This window comes from Gekko japonicus, unplaced genomic scaffold, assembly GCF_001447785.1.
Source record: "Gekko japonicus isolate JY-2015 unplaced genomic scaffold, Gekko_japonicus_V1.1 scaffold336, whole genome shotgun sequence".
In the NCBI taxonomy this organism is placed as follows: domain Eukaryota; kingdom Metazoa; phylum Chordata; class Lepidosauria; order Squamata; family Gekkonidae; genus Gekko; species Gekko japonicus.
In genome coordinates, this window is record NW_015172014.1 from 911,078 (window position 1) to 913,111 (window position 2,034).

The 2,034-nt window shown below is 52.9% G+C and overlaps 1 protein-coding gene across 1 annotated transcript in view; it reads left to right on the forward strand.

Moving 5' to 3' along the window:
• Positions 1–494: 494 nt before the first annotated feature.
• The window catches only part of LOC107118075 (diamine acetyltransferase 2-like), a 5,547-nt gene continuing 4,007 nt past the window's right edge, over positions 495–2,034 (forward strand). Inside the window, exons 1-2 of the mRNA XM_015420315.1 lie at positions 495–557; positions 1,203–1,254. Coding sequence (XP_015275801.1) covers positions 495–557; positions 1,203–1,254 — 115 coding nt within the window. The remainder of the gene's footprint in view (positions 558–1,202; positions 1,255–2,034) is intronic.

Here is a 2,034-nt window from a genome sequence, read left to right on the forward strand (position 1 = left end):
CTCATTTTACAGTATCAGATTACCCACATCATGTCTGGACATTGACCTGGACACCTCGATGATGCCAATCTGAGGAGCGGGCAAGGAATGGGACCAGCGAGACCTGGCACAGCCAGGTTTACCAAGGAAGAGGCTGGCACCAGAGTGATAGAGCAAAGGGGTACTGACCCAAAGAAAATCTGCTGGCACCAAGTCATTGACCCATCACCTGTTTCCTCTAATGGTTTGCTAGCAAAATATCCTTACTGCCTTCCAAAAAACCTTCAGTCAAAGAGTTCCAAGACTGTTCCTTGGCTGGTTTACTCTTCCAGCTCCCTCCCTACTTCTGGATCACCGTTTCCCTCCTTCCCTGCTGACCAGACCACAGTCCCCTTCTCCACCCCCCACGGGTGCACGGGTGCAACCAAGCAGAAAACGGACACAGGAGTCCTCGGAGAAGGGTCAGAGTTCCCTGGGCAGGCAGCAGAGTGGAAGCGAGAAGGCGCCCTGGAGCCATGAGCTACATCATCCGCCCCTGGGCCCTGAAAGACCTCAAGGCCGTCGTGCGGCTTATTAGGGTGAGAAGCTGTTGGGGGGGGGGAGGTTAGAACCCCAGAACAGAGGAGACAGGGAGGGCAGAGGAGGCTGAAAGGCGGACCAATAGATGAATTTGCCCCCCCCTCCAGATTCTGGTTTGTTTTTGGTCTGGGTGGGTGGGCAACGGGGGGGGGGAAGAGTGGTTGGGCTAAGAGGCCCAGATGCAAATCTCCGTTTCTGCTGTAAAGCTCGCTGCGTGACTCACTCACTCAGCCTAACCTACCTCACAGGGTTGTTGTGAGAGTGAAATAGGATTATGGCATAAACTCCTTGGAGGAAGGAGGCGATAAAAGTGTGCTGGACGGACAGACATTTATTTGGATGGGCTAGGCTGCCTATTTCGTAAGACCTTTACGATTCTCTGGAAAACATTCCCTGAAGATCTGATAGGCAAGCCGAAGGTTCGCACTTGTGGTCCGGCGAGTCCTTTTCAGTCACCTGTGTAAGGATGCTGTCTGGCCCTTGCTGGGTTTAAGGGCACTCAGATGAGTTTTCTGGAGGGTGGGGAAGAGGTTGGTCACTGTGATGCCAGTGAGGGACTCCTGGAAATCCGCTTTCCCAGAGACTCTGGGGGGGATCTGCCCGGATGCCGAAGCATCAATGTATCCCGTCTTGATCTGTTTCAGGAATCGGCTTCTCTTCACAAAGCCCTGGACCAGGTGAAAACGACCCCAGAGAGTAAGGAAGGGGGCTATATATTCCGTCATCGCCATTCCTCAGTCAGACTGTTGCTGCCTTAGTGTTTGTTGTGTCCTACTAAAGCGTGGAGTGCCTTCTCCCCCAAGAGAACCCAGGAGTCCCGGATCTCTGCCCAAGACCCCTCCCGGCCCATTTTTCTCCCTCCAGAAGGACCCCCAACCGGACTCTACTCTCTTTCCCATCCTGGATTGTGTTTTCCTGAACTCAGAAGTTTGGGCAAAGCAGAGCAGCTGCGTTTCCTCTTCTCCTGTAAACATTTGACACGGGGGGGGGGGTTTGTGGCCCATTGGCAGGCCCTCGGCGTGCTGAGCACTGGTCCCTCTTGGGGATTCCTGCAAAGAACAGGGATGAGGTGACCAGGCAAGGCCGTTCTTGGGTTGGTAAGCCACCCTGGATCAGTGACGGCATGGCTGCAAAAAGAGATCCAGAACAGACTGGCTCTCCAGCTTTGGTGTTGTGGTTAAGTGAGTGGACTCTAATCTGGGAGGACCGGGTTTGATTACCCACTCCTCCATTTGCACCTGCCAGATGACCTTGGGCAAGCCGTAGTTCTGACAAGAGCTGTTCTTGAAAAAGAGCAGTTTCTGTCAGGGTTCTCTCAGCCCCACCTGCCTCACAGGGTGTCTGTTGTGGGGGAGAGGAAAGGAAAGGAGAGAAGAAGAAGAAGAAGAAGAAGAAGAAGAAGAAGAAGAAGAAGAAGAAGAAGAAGAAGAAGAAGAAGAAGAAGAAGAAGAAGAAGAAGAAGAAGAAGAAGAAGAA